The sequence below is a fragment of the Haliotis cracherodii genome, unplaced genomic scaffold, assembly GCF_022045235.1.
Source record: "Haliotis cracherodii isolate W230 unplaced genomic scaffold, xgHalCrac1.p SCAF_6, whole genome shotgun sequence".
NCBI classification, from domain to species: domain Eukaryota; kingdom Metazoa; phylum Mollusca; class Gastropoda; order Lepetellida; family Haliotidae; genus Haliotis; species Haliotis cracherodii.
The window spans coordinates 55,677,747-55,700,854 of NW_027266319.1; the positions used below are offsets into that span (position 1 = coordinate 55,677,747).

General features: G+C 40.4%; 1 protein-coding gene across 1 annotated transcript; it reads left to right on the plus strand.

The window, feature by feature from the left end:
* The first annotated feature begins 1,232 nt into the window (after positions 1-1,232).
* On the plus strand, positions 1,233-11,181 carry LOC139446741 (uncharacterized). The gene is made up of 3 exons (XM_071228043.1): positions 1,233-1,584; positions 3,130-3,309; positions 10,958-11,181. Exons 1-3 carry the CDS (start codon positions 1,233-1,235, stop codon positions 11,179-11,181), a joined length of 756 nt encoding a protein of 251 aa, XP_071084144.1.
* The last annotated feature ends 11,927 nt before the right edge of the window (positions 11,182-23,108 follow it).

Genomic DNA, 23,108 nt, shown 5'->3' on the forward strand with positions numbered 1-23,108 from the left:
TCGCTGACACTATACACCTACGGGTGTCTTGTACATATATACGAATCATTACTTGAGTCACCGATGTCCAAGTCCGATGACCAAGTCTGATGTCCAAGTCTGATGTCCAAGTCCGATGTCCAAGTCTGATGTCCAAGTCTGATGTCCAAGTCCGATGTCCAAATCCGATGTCCAAGTCCGATGTCCAAGTCCGATGTCCAAATCCGATGTCCAAGTCTGATGTCCAAGTCTGATGTCCAAGTCCGATGTCCAAGTCCGATGTCCAAGTCTGATGTCCAAGTCCGATGTCCAAGACTGATGTCCAAGTCCGATGTCCAAGTCTGATGTCCAAGTCCGATGTCCAAATCCGATGTTCAAGTCCGATGTCCAAGTCCGATGCCAGTTTTCCATCCGTCTTACAGACATAAAATTGCAGTCCAAGTACGGATATACAATGGACATATTCAAACACCCGTTTTCCAAACCATTTACGTTTGAATAACCGCGAATGTTTTGACTGACAGTTAATGTTAATGATTGTTATGAACAGGAAAACACAAACGAGTCAAATTATTTCTTTTCTGATGTGTGGTCAGGAAACTCAACTAGTTGTTTTTCTACTGTTTTCTACTTTCCCCCGCTAAATTCTATCCCATTCATCAACACAACTTTTTAAAGACCTAGGCGGACTTTTATATGGAGGCAGAACAAAGCTTCACTTACGACCTGAAGAAGGGTCTGTTTCGATTTTTCTTGCAGTGCTTTGAACATTGCTCATATTTTAATTACCCCAGACGTCTATTTTGCGGGTAGCTTTTGATTTTTCTGCATCACTAAGGACTGTCGCTTCAAGCAATATCAAGACGGAGGACACAATGTTCCTAAGTTGAGGATCGAACAATTTTGCACGACCAGTGAACGTTAAGCACCGGGTTACCAAACATTCCAATATACTCAGTATCATTTCAAGCATGTTTAATCCTCCTTCAAGGAGGTGAACTCTGGACTTGATGACCAGCGCTCCAAAATAGGTCACGTGGTACAGCGGCTTCTTGAACTCAAACAATCGATTAATTTACGTATCTATAAGACAAGATATTATTATCGTTCTCATTGGCGTATTCTATATTCATCATGAACCGGTTGGTTGCCAATGGATATAAATACTAAACCCATGATCAACACGACAGATTTAATCGATGCTTACATGGTCGTCGACTCATAGAGGCCTCTTTAAACCACTGACGTTTGCGATGCTTCAGGCCGTGACATATACACAGTTGCTACTTGGACTTAGTTCGAAAATCATGTTATTTATACTCATTCTTACGTCTGTAGCCCGCTACGCGTCGCCTGTTATTCAGACTGCTTATGGAACCAAATGGTTAAACTTCGCAAATGTCATCGTAAGAACCAACATAATATCAGAAGTTCAAGACATTGGAAACAAATTTAATTGTGTGACTCATTGTCTCAAGAACATTGCTTGTGTGTCTGCGTTCTATAGAAGGCAACACCGACGGTGTCAGCTCCATGATGTGTTGTTCATGTCACCCCAGGACGGAGAACAAGAGATGGGTACAGCGTACTACAGTGTTGCTGCAGGTGAGGATATTTAATGTTTTTATGGTGACACTAAGAAATTATTGATGCTACCATCGTATCAGAAACTTTACACAGAAATGCTTCTCCCCCAAATACGGTCATTCTTGCCGTAAAATGCGACTATGCTTGTCGTAAGAGGCGACTAACTTGATCGGGTGGTCAGGCGCGCTGACTTGGTTGATGCATGTCATCGATCCCAATTGCTTAGATCCATGCTAATGACATCAATCAGTGGATCGTCTGGTCCAGACTCGATTCTTTACAGAACGCCGCCATATAGCTGGAATATTGCTGAGCGCGGCATTAAACAACAAACAAACAAACAAGACTATATTTAGCGTTGTGTCTGCCGAATAGTTTCCATACGAAGTTGATGTAGCGAATTGGCCCAGGACATGTTTTGAAATAAACAGGGGGCGGTCGGGTAGCCTAGTGATTAAAGCGTTCGCTCCTCAAGCCAAAGACCCGGGTTCTATTCCCAACATTGGTACAACGTGTGAAGCCCATTTCTGGTGTTACCCGCTGTGATATTGCTGGAATACTGCTAAAGGCGGCGTAAAACCTTACTCACTCACTTTGGTCTAACAAACATGTCTTTTTAACTAGCTTGTTCAATGAATGATTTTGGTATTCGCCGCTCACCACAATTCCAGCCACATCATGGTCGGGGGACACCAACAGGATGGACTGTATTTATGAAGTAGCTAAACATATACATTATGTACAGCTCTCATTTGTGAAATCGAAACTTTGTCTTCGACATGAAAGCCAACGTTTTCCGCACCAGGTGATACACGCACACGCACCAATGTACTCATGATATACAGTTGAAATATCTACAAGTCCCCCGTCGTAATATTGCTGAAATATGGCTAAAAGCGGCGTAAAACCATACTCACTCACACACTCACTCACTCACTGAAACAAACTGACATTCTTGGGCTCTCACACTTTGCCGAGTGGCGTCCCGAACATGAACCCGAGCTGACTCGGGGGTACTCGATGGAGCTCGTAGCGAGGTCGTACTAAACTCGGGGTAACTCGGAATACACGGGATACCTCGTACGAGAGTTTTAGAACTGGTCAAAACAGTCGGGCCGCCAGTCAACTCCTACTAAACTCGTAACACACTCGTCCTACTCGTAGTATCCTCTTGGCGACCTCGTGGTGCTCGTACAGAACTGGTATGAGGATCGTATGCAAAATTTATTGCCGAGTTGACCGAGTCTAATGCGAGCTGTACGAGTGTAATACCCGCCGAATTATTTAGCAGCCACCTCGTATCAAAGAGGTATCAAACTCGTACAGCTCGTATCGAAATCGCTGTGCTCGAATGCAACCCTTAATAGACTCCTGTTGGACTCCTATTGGACTCTTATGGGGCTCGTAACACTCGTAGCGTACTCGTATGATAATCGTATATATGTAGTCTCTTCCCGAGTCCTAACCGAGTTAGGCTCGGAAAAGCTCGGCAACCACCCCGGCAAAGTGTGAGAGCTGCTTTAGTGCAAATAATCCGTATTCACGAGGTCTTGTCCTTTTCAGATGGATGTCCCTCTACCTATGTCCACAACCGAATGCTTAACATCTGCTACCAGTTACAATTAAATGAGATGACCTTTGTCGATGGTGTGGCTGATTGTAACTCCAGAGGAGATCACTTCATCGTCATTGACACTGAGGCCAAGCAAGACCACATGTGGAAGCAAGTCAACTCATCAACAGGTCAGTATTACGTGACTCACTACAATCCCCCCTGTGAGCGAATGAGAATGTTTGGCCTAACGCGGCTTTGAACAGTATTTCGGTTACATCAAGGCGTGTCAGCACGAGGTTGCAGGAAGGTCTGCAGTGATGCAAGTCTTTGGCGTTTAGCACTTTGGTGAAATCCATGCGCATGGTTAATGTGCTGAATCATAACCAGGGAGAACAGGGATTCGAACACCTGACCACAGGGTTACGACACGTCTCGTGGACGCAGCAATGCACAGCCAACTGTGACGCACCATTTCCAACCTTAATGCCATAGATGCACATACAAGATGCATGTACACGTTTTGTCAATCCTGCATGTAACAGATATACACTGTACATATCCGCAAATGTTATTACACCCCGCAACACGTTTTTCCGGGGATATTATAATGCAAGATGTTTCCGGAGCATATCTTCAAAACTTTTCAATTTCTTTTCACCAAACTTGGATCATGGATAGGATAACTGATGAACTGGTGCGATTTGGTATTTTGGAATTTAAAAAAAAACTGTTTCGAGTTTCCATTGCAACAGCTATGATTTTGTTTTACGCCGCACTCAACAATATTCCAGCTATATGGCGGCGGTCTGTAAATAATCGTGTCTGGACCAGGCAATCAAGTGATTGACATCATAAGCATCGATCCACGTAATTGGGATCGATGACATGCATCAACCAAGTCAGCGAGCCTGACCACCGGATCCCGTTAGTCGCCTTTTACGACAAGCATAGTCGCCTTTTACGGCAAGCATGGGTTGCTGAAGACCTATTCTTCCCCGGAATCTTCACGGGTCTGACTTCAGCTGGAAATACCGGTAATGGTCTCTTCCTAAGCAGTTCTGATAAACCTATATTATATCCTCACCACAGTTGGCACATGTCCAGACCTAGTGGTAAACTGGTGCCTTTGATAGTTTTAAATTTTTGCAAAAAAATATTTCTCAAGTTTCCAGTGCAACAACCTTCTTATATTTCTTCACAAGTATTTATCATTGTGAGGGATATCGATAGCTTTGTCCTCTTGTTGATCATTGCCTGCGAAATGCATTTCAATTTGTACTCGCATATACATGTTGTGTTCTTAATTTCTCGCGTACATAATCATAATTTGCTTCTGGTGATTTGCTTTTATACAACGTTAGGTATTTAACACACTCCGATTCTGCTGATTTGCTTCTTCACAGCATTAGATAATTAACACACATCGATTCTGATGATTTGCCTTATATTCTCATAATTTTTTAGTGAGTGAGTTAAAATTTAACGTCGCATCGGCATTATTTCATAAGTTGATATGTTCACAAGCAAATTTATATTTGAAAACAAATTTTATCAAACTTACATAACAATAACATTAATACAGTTTTAAACACAGGCTATTGAACAACAGTAACGAAAGCCAGGCCACCTCGCTGGAGATCATGGGGACTTACGATACCGCTGCTTGATACCCAGGCAGGATTTCCGTCATCACTTTTGCTTCTGGTGGTTGTGCACAGTACTAGCCAATATCAAAATATACTCAGCAATGAGTTGGCTTTTTAAAACTGATTGATGATAATTTTTGCATCGGTTATGATAGGAATTACGTGTCATACCGGGGGACAATCATTTCACGGTACTTTAACCTCCTTGACAGAGTCTTCGATAATGTCACTTGGCAAAATCATCCCACCAAATTTAAAAACAAACATTAAATTATTCACATATATATTTCAAATTTATTATGCGGACCAATTTCTTTCAAGTAACTTTTGATGAGATGCCTGCTGACACGGGAAAGGAGATCTTTCAGATTTACACTAAGTGTTTCATAATGTGAATCCTTTGGGATTGTTAAGTTCACACAGTCAAGCAATATATGCTTAACGGTGAAGCTTTCATTACAATGGATACACTAAGGAGGTTCGTCCTTGTCTGTCTTAAGCAGATATTCGTGGGTAAACCGACTGTGGACGATACGACATCGTCGTAAAACGACATCGCCATGTCTTGACCCAAGTAGGTATGACCGATAGTTGCTTTAAATTCGTGAAGTTTATTGATACCTACATGGGGGTCACGAGATCACGAGTATAACTCTTAATGGTTGGTTTGAAATCACTGTACGGAATAGTAATTGAGATAACGGTTTGTCAAGAGCTGTTTTAGTTGCAGTATTGGCTTTTACGTTACCTGTTAGCCTACATGACTTGGCAACCAGCAAAAGACGATGTCACATTGGCCAGTAGAAAGATCATGCAATATTTTTAAATGTCGAGGATTATTGGATGATTTGAGGAGACACTTTTAAGTGCCTGGAGGAAAGACAATGAATCTTAGAAAAGGACCAGATTAATCGATTGTTGACCATGCGCTCCATGGTTTTAAAAACACAGCTAGTTTATGATATTTGACGGTAGTTGGATGGACCTGGATGTTTCTGTCCAGGCTTTGGTATAGGAATAATTATAGCATTATGCCACGTAGGAGGGACATTAAGGCCCCCCCCCCCCCCCCCCCCCCAACTTTCCCCCGGGGTTTGTGACCGCTTAAATAGCCAATGATGATGCTGGGGTTCGGTAGCTGATCGCACAAAGTCTGAAGATCTGTTTGATGGACAGTTGAGGAAGGTGGAAGATATAATGTTTGTTTGTTTGTTGTTTAACGCCACTCTCAGCAATATTCCTCCTATATGAAGGCGGTCGTAACTAATCGAGTCTGGGCCAGACAATCCAGTGATTGATATCATGAGCATCGCTCCACGCAATTGGGATCGATGACTTGCATCAACCAAGTCAGCGAGACTGACCCGTTCCCGTTAGTCGCCTTTTATAGCAAGTATGGTCGCCTTTTGCGACAAGCATAGTCGCCTTTTACGGCAAGCATGGGTTGCTGAAGACCTATTTACAGACCGCCGTCATATAGCTGCAATATTGCTGAGTGCGGCGTTAAACAACAGAACAACCATCCATGTTTTGCTTGCATACACCATAAGGTATTTAACACACTCCGATTCTGTTGATTTGCTTATTTAAACAACAAAACAACCTACCAACTTTGCAGCTTGAAGATCCGCTGTAGCATAAGACTCCTTGTTGACATTCTATGGGGGAAAGGGGTGCAGAATTACTTTCCTTTCGACGTGGCTTCCCAACACTTTAAAAAGTTTTAAAAGACGTCACTAAAAGACTACTACGCCTACTCGATCCGACTATCTTGTTTTTCTTGGTTATAAAAGCTTTAAACAAAGAACTAATCAATCTGAACCCATCTGCAATCTCCAAAGGTATCACTGGTATCTGCGGAGAGGGGGCACAGTATTCCAGTTATAACGCGACGAGTCAGCTTAATATGGGAGGAAAGCCCGAAGTTATGCACGTCTCAGACGTTTGCCTCTTCGATGAAACCCACGAGCATAGGTATAGTGCTGAATTCGAACCTACAATCATAGGTTTTTTGCGTGATGAAGGTACTCAACTCTGCACAACGAATCGCGGCGCCCAGACGACTGGACGACCTGTTGTGCACCCCCCCCCCCCCCCCCCCCCCCCCTCCCTCAAGACATGACGAGGTCGTTTTACCCCGATGTCGTATTGGCAACAGTCGGTTTACCAACGAATATCTGATTACGACAGATGAGGACAAACCTCCTTAGTGTATCCCTTGTGATGAAAGTTCGCCGTCAAGCATATATCACTGTGTGGACTTCGCAAGGGATTCACATAATCAAAGCGTAAATCTGAAAGATCTCCTTTCCCGTGTCAGCAGGCATCTCATTATTAGGTATTTGAAAGAAATTGGTCTGAATAAGTTTTAAATATGAGTGTAAATAATTAAATGCTTGTATTTAAAATTGGTGTGATGCTATTATCAACTGACATTATCGAAGGTTCTGTCCAGGAGGTTAACGTAGCATAACCTTATTGTCCCTCCCCCTGTGTGACACGTAATCCTGTGCTAATCGATGTAACTTTCATCAATATTGGCTAGTATTATGCACATCCACCAGTAGCTAAAGTGATGACATAATTCATGCACGGGTATCATGCAGGAAGCCGAGGTACTGTAAGTCCCTGTAATAGTCAGGCTCTGTCGAAAACGATCAAGACCTTCGGTTTTCGCCCACGTTCCCGAGATCGTTTGAAGTTTTTATAGTTATTAAATATATGATTATTTATTATTACGTACACGTCTTGAGTGTAAAAACTTTGTATAGTGTACATATCAGATCATTTAAATGTTTCATAGTAATATTTAACAGTTATAGTTAGCTCCAGTGATCGGCTCAAATAGTCCCGCGATCTACTAGCGCTTATGTCATCAAAAGATGGGTAGTTCATTCCGAAATTGTTTCATGCTCTAAATCCACTACAATAATTGGTTTCCTTTATTTCCAGTCCAGGTGGGTAAATCAGTGGACGGGAATTGGCCATTTGACGGTTACTGAACGATATCACAACAGTTATATACCTAAATCTTCTTGGCCATTTATAATCTGGAAGGTAATTTAAGGTACTGACGTTTACTACAATATCTGAAAAACTATTGGACCTATTCCAGTCAAAGTTGGTATGAGATTATTAAACAGTCATACATAACTGGATTAACATTTAAAGACAATCGGTGCATGAATAAAAAATCTGTCTATTTAGCTATCACTATATTTCATCAACAACCAATCCCAGCGAACTAATCTGGGATGATTTGAAAAAATATGGTCGCACGGCAAAATAAGACCTTCAAGCTTGCCGACGTCAAGCAGATTGTCTTGAAAGGGATGGGAGAAATTACAGATGTACGGTGGGCAAACTGTGTCCAACATGTTATCAAAGTTGAGGAAGAGTTTTGGAAACAAGACTGTATCCGACCAGATACTGTCCAGCCTGTTGTTGTTCATTTAGGTGACCGCACAGACTCCGAATCTGACGACGAGGGCATTTCGTGGGACCAAGAATAGTGCAATACATATACCCCTGCCTCACTACGACATGTAATAGTCAGAATTACCACGGATATGAATTCTTACATATTCGTACATATTCTTAATCATTTCTTAAGAATCTTAAATATATCTTATTTGATTCCCAAACATTCTTGTAGTTCGTGGGATTCGTGAGAAAAAAATGTTTATCAAAGAGTTTTCTAGGAATCGTCTACGAATTTCAGGTTCGTGCTTTGTAGTACATGTCGTAATCGGAGCTTGTCCACTTTGTGCTGAGAATTTGATTCCCTTTCACCCTAAACAGCCCCGAAAGTCTCGAATCATCTACGAAAATATTAAAATATTTTCTTCGAAACCATAAAGCAATGATTTGTCTAAATGAATAATTACGTTTGATATATTACACCTAATAACATGATGTATGAAATATAATAATGTGGTAAGGAATGATACATTCAAGTCAATAACACTGACCTGAAAAATAATGAAAAAATAATTGGATAAATATTATTAAATAACTGCTTGAGTCGCCCAACGCTAACACCGTATTCGTGCGTGCGTGATTCCCGTGCAACCTTTCATATGGCCCTTTGACGCAGGGGTAGCATTATGTAGATGGATGTTACAATATATGCTCGTTCCACCCGTGACGAACAGGTCTGGTTGTTGATGAAATATAGTGATAGCTAAATAGACAGACTTTTTATTCACGCACCGATTGTCTTTAAATGTAATATCCAGTTATGTATGACTGTTTAATAATCTCATACCAACTTAGACTGGAGTAGTTCCAATAGTTTTTCAGATATTGTAGTAAACGTCGGTACCTTAAATTACCTTCCAGATTATAAATGGCCAAGAAGTTTTGTGAAGTTTAACTGTTGTGATATCGTTCAGTAACCGTCAAATGGCCAATTCCCGTCCACTGATTTACCCACTGGACTGGAAATAAAGGAAACCAATGATACTGCCTCATCTATTTTATATTTAGATTTATGCATAAATATTCAGAGCGACAAAACACTTTCCACAAGACTGTGTGTCAGGAGTGGCTTAAACTTTCCAACAGTCAATTTTCCCTTTATGTCGAATATCCCTGCAGCCCCCAGCCCATCGTTTCTCCATTTCACAACTTTGAGGTTCAATAGATCAGCTCTTTCTTCCACGATTTCAAAGAGCATCATACGAATCATGCTCAGAAGCTGATTGATCAAGGTTACAACATTCAAGGCCTCAGCAAAGTTTTAAAAACGTTTTTTGGTGGACACCATAAGGACATTTCCCTATTTGACGCATCAGTGACAAGAATGATGTCCGATGGCCTTTCCTATTTTCACTTGAACTGTATTGTCCCGTGTTGTTAAGATGAAAAATTGACTTGCCTTTGCGTGTGTTTGTCACGGATGCCACTGGTGGGGCATGAATATGCTCACCTTTTCGCAAACACCTGGTATGAACACATGCTCATGATACAGTCGGAGTCGACTTTGCTTTAGGCAGATATTTCTTATGACAATGGAAAGGGTTTTGTCACTTATGTTTAGAACGTCAATCTCATTAAAATCAGATCTTAGTTTTCGCTACCGCTAAACAAAGATCTGAGGACATTCAATAAAGGGTCACGTCAGAACGACCTTTCGCGAATTTTGACCGACCAATGAAATGACCAACAAGAAAACATACATTAGCCCATCAGAAGGCAGCTTTCTCGAGTTTTACGACACTACTTTCAAACTGGCGACTACGCTTCGAAACATATTTTGACGTATTTTCGATTAAAAAAAATTAAAACTGATAAGAAGAATTTTCTGGAATGGCTTATAGATGGCCTAGATTGTATGGATATAATCAAAAACCCGTAACTGTCGCTGGGAATACCCCCTGTTAAATATTTCGTGGTTGCATGATTAGAAAACAGATTCCGACTGTCACTTTCATGATCTGGTAAGCAAAGCTCTGATTGGATGAAAGGTCGTTCTGACGTGACCCTTAATAGGACGGCCTCAGATCTTTGTTCAACGATAGCGAGAACTAAGTTGTGATCTTAATGAGATTGTTAGAACGTTAGATAATTAAAACACCTCGATTCTAATAATTTGCTTCTTCACAACATTCGGTAATTACCACACGTTGATTCTTATGATTTGTTTCTTCATAATATTAAGTACATACCTCCATACCGATGATCTATTGTGTCTACAATTGAGCGTTATCTGCCGTGACCTCTACCCAGGATTTACCGTGGGTTTTCATTTTGGGGTCCAGGGGTCTCCAAAGCCTTCAATTGTAGGGATCTTTGGTTGCAAAGTGGGGGTCCCAAGAAAAAATAATAATACAGTTCTCTAACACAAGTGATGTAACATTGCGCACGCTCAGATGCTCACCAAATGGGACGCATCTACAACTGTTGTAGCTGGAAGATCTTGAAGTTGGTTCGTTGGTTTGTTGTTGTTTGGTTGATGCACGTCATCGATCCCAATTGCGTGGATCGATGCTCATGATTTCAATCACTGGATTTTCTGGTCCAGACTCGATTATTCACAGACCGCTGTCAAATAGCTGGAATACTACTGAGTGTGGCGTTTAGCAACAAACAAACATTTGCGGCAAGAGAGTTAAATAGATCAGCGTCTATTGAAGGTACATGTACGAACATTTGCATTCATTTGAACATGCTGTTTTTTATTCTGCAGACGCTGTGGCCAAAAAATACCTGATCGATGGATCAGACAACGCTACTAAAGGAACTTGGTTACTCCATGATGGCCGACAAATGACATACTTACCTTGGGCTTCAGGTAACCCAAAGGATGATGATACGAAGAACTTTATTGTGGCAGACATAAAAGATAACTTTCTGTGGACCAACAAAGCAGGAGATACGCCCAAATATTACATTTGTGAGAGAGACATTTGAAATCATTATCACATTCTCCCTGACAATGTACAAAAGCAGTGAACCAAACTGCTTGCTGACTATTTGGGTTAATGTTGTTCACAGTGAAACAACCGGAAATTATATAACCATCCAGAATTTAACCCGCAATGAACCACCTTGGATTTAGTTCCTTCCCAAACTGAATGTATCGTATGTGTATAGGACAGTTTCATTATTGCAAATTCTTGTATTTATGGCGACATTGAAAAGAAATTGTTGACATTAATGCCATTCTCGTTGAATTATAATTATCGCCCTGTCTATTATTTTGTGGTTTACTGCAAGACCGGCAAAGTTACTTGTGTTACCTCGGCTATTCGCAGAGGCAGTAGATGAAGATTGTGCTGTATGCGAGTGAGAGTAGTCTAAGGACAAGGGATATTTGCCTTATGAGGTGAATCACATTTGATGTTACATAGATCGTAAACGCGCGCGTCGCTTTTTTTTTGACACATGTAGCCTTGTGGAGAATAGTACCCGTGGCTTGGGGGTGACGAGCCAATATATAAACAGCTTGGGGATCCGTATATGTTCCATTAGAGACTAAAATAATCCAATAAAGTATCCAGTATCTTGTGATAATTCTCAATGTGTGTGCGAGCCCCACGAATGACCAGTATGCTTGTCGAAAAAGGCGACTAACGGGATCGGGTGGTCAGGCTCGCTGACTTGCTTGATGCATGTCATCGATCCCAATTGCGTGGATCGATGCTCATGATGTCAATCACTGGATTGTCTGGTCCAGAATCGATTATTTTACAGATCGCCGTCATATAGCTTGAATATTGCTGAGTGCGGCGTTAAACAACAAACCAACCAACCAACCAGGAAAGAATTGGTTTTCAGCAACCCATGCTTGTCTTAAGAGGCGGGGGCGGTCGGGTAGCCTAGTGGTTAAAGCGTTCGCTCGTCACGCCGAAGATCCGGGTTCGATTCCCGACAATGGTACAATGTGTAAAGCCCATTTCTGGTGTCCCCCGCCGTGATATTGCTGAAATATTGCTAAAAGCGGCGTAAAACCATATTCACTCACTCTAAAGAGGCGACTAAGAGAATTGGTTGGTGAGGCTTTTTTGATGCATGTATCCCAATAGCGTAGATCGATGCTCGTGATATCAGTCTTTCGATTGTCTGATTCAGAGTCGATCATTTACAGACCGCCATCAAATGGCAGGAATTTTGCTGAGTGTGGCGCTAACTAACATACCGTGGGTGTGAAAGTCTTCACTTTCATCTGCTATTGAACAGGAAGTTTTAAGCAGAATGTGAATATTCCAAGGCTGTACAGAAAATATCAAAATATTTTTTGATTCCAAATTGTACATATTAGACCCAGTATACAGGCAACAATATAAATGACAACCGCGATTTGAATCGATAGTTTAGGTTACTTACGTTTTCTTTTATCGCGGGGTATTTCCCCTGCTATAGCATTGAAAAGGATAGGATAGAATAGGATAGAATAGGATGTTCCAGAATAATTGTTCAGGAAGGCGTAGATGTATTGATTTACTGTCAACAGTTTACATTCAATGATATTTATGTCGATAACCAGATTTTCGAGGATTGTTGAAATAAGGGAATAAAATTTATCGTCACTTAGTCGTTTTTTATGATCAATATTGACAAATACGCATCTTTGACTTTTTTCAGGCACTTAAGTGTATGTCCTTGAGACATCCTTCAATTGTTGAGATTTTAGTACCACATAATGATCTTTCTACGGGCCAATACGATATCGACTTTTTGTTGGGTGCCCAGTCTTGTTGCCATAGCAGCTAAACGCAGAAGCCGCCGTTGCAGCTGAAGCATCCCTTGACACACCGATATCTCCACTTTTAATCCCATGCAGTGATTCTAAACCAACAATCAAAAGTTTCATGTGATCATGTGCAAACAATGTCACACATCCTTGTAGGATTCGATACAATTTATGAAGTAAACCCAACAATCGTTCATATTTACTTAGGATTCGAGGTATGCTAAGGCCATCCAACGACATTGGCACACATACGAATATCTGGAAGAAAACAAACTGATGAAGATAAACCTCCCAAACTTATCCCTTAGACTGAGAACAAAAACGTCAAGTGAATTCTACTAACTTAGTTAGTAACAGCGGCCAGAAGGTTAATAAACAGCGGAAGCCTGCTAGACTGCACGTTGTAGCTGTGGAGAGAAGGGGTATCCAATTTCATTTTCGGTGTCAAGACTATGTGACAATCCTCACTTCCATCATGTCAGTGTCATGCTCACCATTCTGAGACAAGGTGCTCGCCATGAGCCAAAGTGTTAGGGTATATATTGGCTTTGTAACCGTTTTTAATGCATTTTTCGTGACTTTATAGCATGGACACAATGAAAAAGGGACTTTTCCTAAGTTTGCCGGTGTAAAACAATATCTGTTTGTTTTGTTTACCTGTCAGTTACTTTTTCGTAGTATTTTCTAAATATACTTAAAATGCTAATAAAAATCATTATATGTTATCATCCATCTGTATTGTTCATGCCATTTCTTATTTTACTTTTTTTTGCAAATTGTATTAAACAACTGTCAACAACAAATGGCCAAAATGGCCAAGAAACGAGCCTTTATTAAAGTGTAGTAAAGCTTACTACAAGCTTAATACTTATACGATTCCAGTTACTAACTTATGAGAAGATGCTTTGAAAGATGGATACCAAACTGATTATTAAATTGCACCAATCTACGATAGGTTGTTGTTGTTGTTGGTTTGTTGTTTAACGCCTCACTTAGCAATATTCCAGCTATATGACGGCGGTCTGTAAATAATCGAGTCGGGACCAAACAATCCAGTGATTGATATCATGAACATTGATCCACGCATCAACCAAGTCAGCGAGTCTGACCACCCGATCCCGTTAGTCGCCTTTTACGACAAGCATAGTCACTTTTTACGGCAAGCATGGGTTGCTGAAGACCTATTCTACCCCGGAATCTTCACGGGTCTCTACGATAGGCCACATGCAAGCCTAATTAGCAAATATTTACTAACTTGTGAGTAACATTTGCAAGGATGTTTTATTGCCTTAAGTTAGTAAACTTTCTCTTCTTTTCCTGTCAGTGTGTGATGAAAGGTTCACTTCCAAACATCTTTTCCCTAGCTGCGGCTATTCTCATTCTGTAGCAGACTATCTATCAATTTTTTTAGCAGGCATATCTTGAAACACTGCAAGAAAATTGGTGTGTATCATAAATAATTAACACGTGTTTAAATTACTACCTGCTTGTATTAAAAATGCGGTATGATACTATGATCACCAGAGACCATTGAAGGCTCTGCCCAATGGGTTAAGTTAGCTTAATGCATTGCCCCTGTCAGACAAATAGTTCCTGACACAATCAATGTAATTATCATCAACCAGTGTTTAACTCAAATCACTGAGCATGTTTTACTTGCTGTTGTCTTGTATTGTCCACAACCACCACCAGCTAAAGGGATCATGCGATGGTACGGTTGAGGAAGCGGAGGCATTGTACGACCCCATGTCCTCCAGTGAAGTGGCCTAGCTGTGGTGTCTTGTGGCTAAAAACCATGTTTTCACCAGTTACGAATATTACGGCCATACTGAAATATGTGTGACAGATCCTGATTTCATTTAAATATAATGAATTGATAACATAATGTTTAATGTTTTTTTGTTTGAACAATGCCAATGCAATGTTACAATTTAACTCACGCATTCATTTTGGCCCATGCAGTTCGATAAGTATATGTAAAACGTTCTTATCATCCAAAACTGGCTCCCTCAGGAGATATCGCTTGGATGAGATCAAGCGATATCTACAGTGTAGATATCGCTGCAATGAAATTACACCACAATGCTTTGCAGACCATTGTGTCGTCACTGGTCACAATCAAATGACATCACTAATGGCTCTGCTGCTAGCAGTACTTTTTACACTGAAGACACTGTTAACTATTATCTAGAAACTGAAAAAGTTGGAAGAATGATGTTGGATGATAAATAAAATTTCACCCGAATGTCTTTTGATATCAAATATATAAAAACTCGTTGATAAAAGTGGTAAAAATCCTCGGCAAGCCGCGGAAGTTTTCCACTTTTATCAACTCGTGTTGATATATTTGATATCAAAAGACACTCGGGTGAGATTCTCTATATATTTGCTCAAATCATTATGTAATATGAAATAAACTATTTTATGTAATAGTATATAGGTGTTCATATTAACAAAGAATGTTATTGAATATATTTCTGAAACGACTTGATCAGGAATTTGATGATGAAACTTTGAAAGAAAAGCTTAACTGTCAGCACAATGAGTCTTTCTTCCAGGGATTTAATTGATTAGTGTCAGACTTCTTTACTTATGCCAATTCTAAATAAATATATGATTGTGTAGATAGCCATGAAGGCATTACTGATATTGTATATTCTGCAACAGCATAAATATTTAAATGTGCCTATTACTGTTTGATATCATCTTAAGAATATAAACTGATTTCAAACATATAGTGTCAAGATTCTTAATATGAGGTATAGAAGATTTTTCATCAAAGGTCAAAATATCACATCATCGAGATACTTTAAGACGTCTGACTTCCATGTTGCATCATATGCCTTCTCTAAATGAAACAATCCAGATTGTGTTTATTGATAAAACCATTGCGCACAAAAGACACAAATCTAACAATGACGATCCTCTGATGCCTGAAACAAGATTGAATATCGGTTATTAAATTACTGGATTCCTCATCCCAGCCTGTTGGTCATTCACTCCATAGCGTTACAGATGCAGCTTGTTAAATCAGTACGGCGGCAATTTGAAGTATACGGCGTTATCCTTCGCTGGGTTCGCCATAGGAATGGTCATCGCCTCACACCAAGGAGAAAATTACTAATATTCTGAATTATCATATATATTATTTCGAATCTTCTTTCCCTTCTGATTTTGATACAAAATATTAGGATCAATGATAAGAAGGTGACGAATTGTAATCACTTGTTTCCGAAAAATTATCAATGATGACATTTCTGTGTTACAGTATAATCACAACTACTGAATACTACTAAAGGAGTGCAAACAACAGTTTGGCTTTGTGATGTGTAGATTATTTCAACTGCCTTTGAACATACATCACATACTCAATCAGTGGAAAATGTTTAACATTATCCACGTTCCAAACAAAGCCAAGCCATCAACGCTCAACGGGTACGAAATGCTTAAAACGCATTGATACTGATACCGGATTCTGTTTGCAATCAGGTCCAAGCGGTCTATATTTTTCATCTGCTTTTGATAGAATACAGCTATATTGTAATATTCAAAATGTTATCAATCTATTGTTGCAAATGGACTGCCAGTTTCCTCCGAAAAAGAACTCAGCATGTTTCTGTTAATGGTTGTCCATCCCACATAATGCAAACCAGCACTGGAGACCACCAAGGTTGTGTCCCCTTGGCGGTTTTATTCACATTCTACGCTAATGACAGCAGAAATACCCATACAAACTGCTGCACTGTTAAGTTGGCAGAGGACGCTGAACTTGTTACTCTACTCACAGACTCGGAGATAAATTACTGACAAGACATAGAGAATTTCTTAATATGTTGTAATAAAAAATAAATAAATATAGAAGTAATTTTTACACGTTCTGACAAAACTTTGCATGTCCATCAGGCACATACTGAACTGGTGCCTTTTGCTATTTAGGAATTTTATATTGTTTTATTTTTTACGTTTCCATGGCAACAAGTTGGACTAAGGTTCTATACGGTAGAGTTCGTTTCCGGAGCATAACTCAAAACCAATTTAATACTTTCTAACAAAACTATGCATGTCTATCAGACTCATGCTGAACTGGTGCCATTTGATATTATTTTAGAATTTCCATTGCAGCTATTTTGACATGGGCTAAGAGAAATGTTGGGTCAATTGCCTGGTTTTGGGACAATAACGTGTTAAAATGGGCGAGGGATAATAGATTACTTCGTTGACTATACACTTGTTTAGTTATTGTTTCTTATAGTTTGTCAATTGTTTGCATAAAAAACGTACAGAAACACACTTGTTTTACTTTCCATTTCATATGGATGCGACCATGGTGGATCTTTTATGGGTAAACAATGTATGCTTCTTCACGAACATTCAACTCTTGACTCATTACATACAGAATTGCACATTTACTTGTGGTTACTTAACAGACAGCTGCCGGGGGGATATGTCATCTTTCTGATGACTCTTGTTTACTTTCGCCATTTACAACAAGATCCTGCCGAGAATGTACTTTTTAAGGAAGATTTTATCAGGTTGATACCACGTTAATGGCGTTATTATATGACATCTGTGTAAATCGACGTTTTCATTCAATGCTGGTGTAGTGCCCTTTCAGTACAAAACAACGCAAAATTGGAACAAAATTGTTAACACCCGGAACTGCTTTTGTATCTCTCGATATTCTTTTTGGAGACCGTATTTTGAAACATGCGAGCAAAATTGTACATGATTCGATGCATGGTCTGAATCATTACTTCACATTTGTCCCTTGTGTTAGAAGATTTCGGGTGCCAAATTCCCCCAGTCTTTGTCTTTTTAACATCGCAAGTATTATTTTTTTTTAAGATTTTGTTTCTATTTGTAATTACACCTTGTATTTTCTATTTTCTATAGGTATATTTCCATGTGAACATCTTAAATATAAATAATTTAATCATGTTTCTGTTAAATATGGCTACTGCATTAAGGGAGTCACACACTTTTATCCATAGGTAGTTTTTCAGTATTTTATTGCTCAAAATACCTTTTTTAATGTACAGTGCTATCGTCGATGTATACGCATTCATTGTTACATTTCATGTTTCGTATGTTTGTATGTTACATCTATCTATGCGCTTTTCTTAATTGTGAAACTAATTCCAAATTCGGATAATAAAGTATTATCTTATCTGTCTTATTTTAATTTATTAGTGTTGAACACATGGGCACTTGTAGTGAATCCTTCTCTTATCATATTCCATACATTGTGGAGTGCGTGTGGTCAAGTGGTCAAGCAAAATGTCTCCAGCTGCTACGTGCATGTGTTCTCATTGTGAGAGGCTTTCCTCAACATGTCCGTGCTGTTTTAAGTTGTCCTGGGATGTATGTTTAGTGAAATATATTTCAGCCTTTTTCGTACTTTTTCTAGTAGTTTTTACAGTCATTATTATACCGTGGTGCACTTACACGTTGACTTTCCTAGGTCTTTGGGATTCTCGCAGTGACAATGTTTTCGAAAATAATTTAATTTTAATTTTGGTTATGATCATTATGAAATAAGTAGATTTCAATTATCACAACACAATCAGCCCTGATAAATTGAAATTTGGTAACCGAACTATCAACCGAGGAAGTGACAACTTCAATCATTAAGAAGGCAAAGAATGTTTACTAAGCATTTAATTGATATAAGATTAACCTCCGTAGGGAATTGTGAACATTTAAGTCACCCATAAAAAACAACAACAGCTGGAGAACCAGATTGACCTGATCAGTGATATGAAACGGATAACGGAGCTATATACAAGGAACACAAACTTATTCCAATATGCAAAGTCCATGCAATACTGCAACAGTTTGTAAATTAGTTGCAATATATCTGTGAAGTGTTCCCTGTTTAACAATAATACGTGTGCCATGAAACGCCCCATTGGAAGGGGGCATGGGCGGTCCAGTCGTCTAAGGTGCCGCTATTCGCTGTTCAGGGTTGCGTCCCTTAGGCACGCCAGAAACCTATGATTGTGGGTTCGAATCCCGGTTCGTCCCGATTATGTTTCTAGGTTTGTCAGCACCATACCCGTGTTCGTGGGTTTCACCGAAGTGGTAAACGTCTAAGACTTCGGGCTTTCCTCCCAAATTAGGCTAACACGCCGCGATATAACTGGCATACCGTTAAAAGCGACGTTAAACCCAACTCACTCAATCACTCGCCATTGGCAATCCTTGAAAAAACATTATAGCTATTATACTGGCGCAAACCAAATATTTTAATTATGTTTCCTCAAGCCTACCAAAGCAAACCAGCATAAAGCAACACAATTATGGAATATTAACTCATTTTAAATATACTGAACAACAAAAGTTCCTGTGACATTGAATAAGATTTAATGCAAAGTAATAATATGTTTTTTACCAAATCTGAAACAATTTCGGTTTGCAACAGATAAAAGACTCCTGTAAGTGTTCAAATGGTTTAATGTGCCATACTGACTTCAGAAAATGCATGATTTCATAAAAAAAAACATGAACATGCCAGAATGTCAATTTACAAATCAATAGCGTGTGTGTCAACCCCTGGTTGCGATGCAAGCAACACATCTTTGTCTCATGGAATGGACCAGGCGTCGCACAAAGTCCTGCGGGATATCTGTCTATATCTGCTGGAGCGTGTTCCAAGTTCCTGGAGTGTCTGTGGAACTCGTGGTTGACGTCGAAGGCGCAGATCGAACTCATCCCACATGTGCTCGATTGGTGAGAGATCAGGGAAGCGAGCCGTCCAGGGGATGACATTCACGTTGTTTTGTTGAAGGGAATCCTGAACAAGTCAGCAATATGAGGCCGGGCGTTGTCATGTTGAAAGATAATGCCTGGGCCATGACGACACAAAAACGGTAGAACAACAGGGCCGATGATCTCGTTGCGGTAGCGCTGTCCATTGAGATTTCCCTCTACCGCTATCAAACAGGGCCTCTGTCTTGCCGTTATTCTACCCCATACCATAACGCTGCCGCCCCCGAACCGATCTTCTTCCATGACACCATGATTGACGTAACGTTCACCTCGACGTCGGTACTCTCGAATCCGTCCATCGCTGTGGCTGAGGTGAAAACGAGACTCGTCAGTGAATAGAACTTGTCCCCACTGCATGGCCGTCCAGCGTAGACGCTGTCTGCACCAATGTAGACGTGCTTGGCGGTGGTTTCCTGTCAAAATGGGACGTCTGGCGGGTCTTCTGGTGACAATCCCTGACACATGTGAGTCGACGACGTACGGTTTGTGAAGATATTCGTCGAAGGCCAGGGATGCTTCTTGCAGTCACTGTTGCTGGCTGGAATCGATTTCGTAGGTGTGTTGTTCGAATCCAGTTGTCTTGTCGATTATTGGTTACGCGTGGCCTGCCACTCCGAGGATGGTCTCTGACTGCATTCGTCTGTTGCCAACGTTCTGCCAACGTTTTGTGGACGTTAAATTGTCTTGTAACATCACGTTGACTCGATCGTGCTTCAAGCATACCAATGGCTCGCAGACGCTCATTTTCGGACAGGCGTGGCTTTTCGTAATGTTGAATAATTGCGTAATTTTGTTGTTTTTCTGAGTGGTAGTTGTCAGCACGATGCTTAACAATGCATATGGAATCCCTTTAACGCACATGTTTTTATACCCATTTTTGGGTAGTGAAATGCATGGGGCTTGCATAAAAGTCACCTTTTGCATGGAATGCATGCTTTTCTGTAGCAGTTGCGTTTTTGTGACTTTATTCCATACATGTACTACAATATTGAAAACCAAACTTTACTTGTTTGAAAAATACACTAAAATATTGGTGTCACAGGAACTTTTGTTGTTGAGTATAGAAATAGCTACCCCAATTACAAAAAAAAAACTACCAAGAGAAGGCATATGATGCAACGTGGACACATGGCATTTCAAAAGATTTGCATGAATTTGGATTGAGGGGCATATTACTTCAAGTTATAAACAACGGACAATTTCAAATACGAGTGGGGCCACGGGTGGCCCAGTCGTCTAAGGCGCCGCGGTTCGCTGTGCAGAGTTGCGTCCCTTGGGCACGCCAGAAACCTATGATTTCGGGTTCGAATCCCGGTTCGCCCCGATTATGTTTCTAGGTTTGTCAGCACCATACCCGTGCTCGTGGGTTTCACCGAAGTGGTAAACGTCTGAGACCTGCATCACTTCGGGCTTTCCACCCACATTAAGCTGACACGCCGTGATATAACTGGAATACTGTTAAAAGCGGCGTTAAACACAACTCACTCACTCACTCACTCAAGTACGAGTGGGCTGATCATTCGTCCCCCACGGCAGCATCCTATCTGTCACACCTTTGAGCATCACAATTAATGGTTTCACAAACATCTTGAACAATAGTATCGTTGGTTCACTTTTTGTGGATGATTTAAACATTTCTCGTCGTGGTAAAAATATGCATACAATAGAAGCTGAAGCTCTGTCTTTACAAAATTCAACGATGGGCCAACGAAAATATCTTCAAATGTTCTAAATCCAAAACAAACCGCATTCATTTTTGTCATTTTTTTATTTATTTTTAGATGGTACTTCTATCAAGAAAGTAAAGGAGGCCAAATTCCTGGGCCTCATATTTGACATCGCATCGCACATTCTTACCATCAAATTGCCTGAAGGCTTTCGACTTGTTAAAAGTCGTTTCAAATTCCGAGTAGGGAGAGGACCAGACTGTGAACAGTTTGTACGAGGGGCGTTCAATATATGACCGAGTCCCAGAATATCTTTTGCACTTTTATTTTTCAATATAATCTCCATTCACCTCAATACACTTATTCCATTTGTCCTTCAAGGTTTTAATACGACTTTTACAGAAATCCGCAGATTGGCCCTCAAACCAGGCCGCTGTGGCAGCCTTTATGTCCTTGTCATCCTGGAAGCGTCCACGTTGGGCAGATTTCATTTGCCGGAACAGGAACTAGTCACTGGGGGCTAAGTCTGGGCTGTAGGGTGGATGATTTAACTGTTCGAATCCACATTCACATATGGCGGCCTGTGCAATTCTCGACTTGTGAACCGGAGCGTTGTCATGCAAAAGTAGAATACCACGTGTTAACATCCCACGGCGTTTCTGGCGAATAGATTTTCGCAATTCTTTCATTGCATTAGCATAATACTGTCCATTGATTGTATTTTGGGGTGGCATGTAATCAATCAGTAATATGCCTCTTGCATCCCAAGATTTGGTGGCCATTACCTTGCCAGCCGATGGTTGAGTGCGAAACTTCCTCGGAGGCGGATAATTGGAGTTCTTGCATTCAATGGATTCCAATTTCGTTTCTGGGTCCCAGTGGTGGATCCATGTTTCATCACCTGTCACTAGACGAGAATGAAATCCGGCTTCATCAGCAGTATAGAGATCCTTGAGGTCTCGATTACTTTCAGTTCTCTGATGGCGATCTTGAGCTCTGAGGTCTCGAGGTACCCATCTTGCACATACCTTGGACATACCAAGATGCTCATGAATAATGGTTACAACAGTTCTTACTGATATTTGGAATTCCCTAGAAAGGTCAGATACTTTCACTCGTCGGTCAGACAAAATTCTTCTTTCTATAGTAGCAATGGTTTCCGGTTGGGTGGCATCCGAAGGCCTGCCTGACCTTGGGTCATCGTCTATGGACTCCCTACCCCTTTTCAACTGTAGAGACCAACGGCAAACTGTGGAATAGTCAGGAGTATCCTTACCCATCACTTTACACTTTTTGCTTTGCATCCCTCATTCGTAAGGAACTTTATTACAGCTTGTTGTTCATGTTTGAGAGAATCCATGAATGTGACCACCCTTATGTGAATGAAGCCATCACATCTAACTTATTGTTGTGTCTGGAACTTGTTATGACACTTGTCAACCTGATTTTATGACTAGTGTCACACCTACCACAGGTTGACATTGATTGTGTAAACACAAATGCCCAAGTTGTAAAAGTTATTGAACGCCCCTCGTATGTCGAAGCTGGTGAACGTTAACCTTCCCTCGAACAACGCCATATTAAATTATCACTGCAACACATGACTAAATTGCATTCCAATTAGTCAAACCCAGGATACAATTGTGTTTTCAACCCTCTGTATAAAAACGAGTTTCGAAAATTGTCAAACCTGATTCCATTTGAATCAG